Below are 2,075 nucleotides of genomic sequence, written 5' to 3' on the forward strand. Positions count from 1 at the left end.
TAAACTACTTAGCTATCAGTCTAGCCACCTTCTTGGATAGGCAAACTCCTTAATCATATTCCTCTAAAAGCTTGTGGTTGCAGATTTTAGGTTAAGAACAGCAGTGAAGATGCTCTGGAAAGACATGCCCATGGAAATGGGGAATGGGACCACTGTCCAGGATTTCACCTTGGAGGGGTTTCCTGCCATTCAGCACCTGGGAAATGTCCTCTTCCTGGTGCACCTGCTGGCATACCTGGCATCCATTACAGGCAATGCTGTCATAATCACCATCACCTGTGCTGACTCCCGACTCCATACACCTATGTACTTTTTCCTCAGCATTTTCTCCTTCTTTGAGTGTTGTTTCATAAGTGCTGTTATTCCTAAGTTGCTGGTCATCTTTCTTTTTGGCAGGCAAACCATTACCTCTCTTGCCTGTTTCATACAAGCCTTTGTATTTCTATTTCTGGGAGCAGCAGGTTCCCTTCTCATAGCAGTGATGTCTGTGGATCGGTACATGGCCATTTGCAAGCCTCTGCATTACCCAACCATTATGAACCTCAAGACTTGCTTCCTCCTGGTCACTGCCTGCTGTGTTTTAGCCTTCACTTTCATTGCTGGTCTGATAATAACGGTTTCCCAGTTATCCTTCTGTGGTCCCAATATCATTCCCCACTTCTTCTGTGACATTGGGGCCCTGATTCATCTCTCCTGTTCTGACACAAGGTCTGCTGAAATGGTGGCCTTTGTCATTGCTTTGTGTGTCCTTTTGACTTCCCTTCTCATAACCATCATTGCATACAGCAACATAGTAGTCACAATTGTGCGACTCCCATCAGCCAGGGAGCGACAGAAAGCTTTCTCCACTTGTTCGTCTCACCTCATTGTCCTCTCCATGATGTATGGCAGCTGTGTCTTTATATACGTAAAACCAAAGCAAAGGAACAGGCTGGACTCCAACAAGGAGGCTGCCCTTGTGAACACAGTGGTGACCCCACTGCTGAACCCTGTCGTCTACACTCTGCGAAACAAGCAGGTCCACCAGGCTCTAAGGGAGACAATGTGCAGAATGAAAATATCAAAATAAAAAGATTCATATGGCCTTGGAGTGGAAAGCTTCAGAGACTATTGTCTTCATTCTCGCCAATGTGGCAGTTGTGGTGCAGTGTCTCTGGCACACCTCACTTGCCCTTTGTACATCCCTAGCAAAACAGAAATCTATTTTTTTTGGCCACATTTTACTTGGATGTGCAAACTAGATCTCCCTAAATATCCCACATGTATGTTTTGAAAATATTTATTTATTTAATTTGAGAGAGATGTGGGCAGGGAGGCTAAGAGAGAAGGAGAGAGAGAGGGAGAAAGAGAGAATCCCAGCAGTCTCCAAACCCTACCCGGAGGCCGATGTGGGGCTTGATCCCATGACTGTGAGATCATGACCTGAGCTGAAATCAAGAGTCATGCACTTAACCAGCTGAAGCACTCTGCTGCCCTTAAATATTCCACATATTGATGACAATCAATTAATTGCAAAATCCTTTACTGAATTTTGATTCTTCTCCTGATATAAACCATGTGTTTGAAATTTCCAAAATTTAGTAACTTATGCTCTTTTTATTTCATTTCTATCTAGCCATTAATATGACTCAAAAGAATTAGTAAATATTTACCAAAGGCATTTAGATAGCTAAAATGATAGATGTTTGTATATTAGGTTGTGGTTATGAAGGAAATGACAGGAATAGTACCAATGCTTGGGTCTACAATCCCTTCATGTTTAGTCCTTATGAAATAATGGTCATAGTGCCCATTACCTTGGAATATATATGATTTGCATCACATGTGCTCCTAAATGCTGTCCTTGGCACTTAACTTAGCTGCATATATATGTATCATTCTCATGCTGGAGAGGAATAGAATTGTTCTCAGGCTTAGACCATTCTCTAAGGAGCGGGAATAACCACAGCATCCCACAGCTGACCAATGCCACTATTGGCCTAAATTATTTATTCATAATCAGCCCCTCAGATGCATGAATACTTATGATTTGTTCCTACCCAAAAGCTGTTACCACAGAATGTTTGTGTGTCAGT

General features: G+C 42.6%; 1 protein-coding gene across 1 annotated transcript; it reads left to right on the top strand.

Annotated features, from left to right (window-relative positions):
* The first annotated feature begins 109 nt into the window (after positions 1-109).
* Positions 110-1,069, top strand: LOC115273136 (olfactory receptor 6C75-like). Its single transcript, XM_029916047.1, has one exon. It carries the CDS (start codon positions 110-112, stop codon positions 1,067-1,069), a length of 960 nt encoding a protein of 319 aa, XP_029771907.1.
* The last annotated feature ends 1,006 nt before the right edge of the window (positions 1,070-2,075 follow it).

This window comes from Suricata suricatta, chromosome 2 (assembly GCF_006229205.1).
Source record: "Suricata suricatta isolate VVHF042 chromosome 2, meerkat_22Aug2017_6uvM2_HiC, whole genome shotgun sequence".
NCBI lineage: Eukaryota > Metazoa > Chordata > Mammalia > Carnivora > Herpestidae > Suricata > Suricata suricatta.

Excerpts from the sequence above, each read along its gene's own strand:
- LOC115273136 (XM_029916047.1), top strand. The coding sequence starts at position 110 with ATGCTCTGGAAAGACATGCCCATGGAAATGGGGAATGGGACCACTGTC.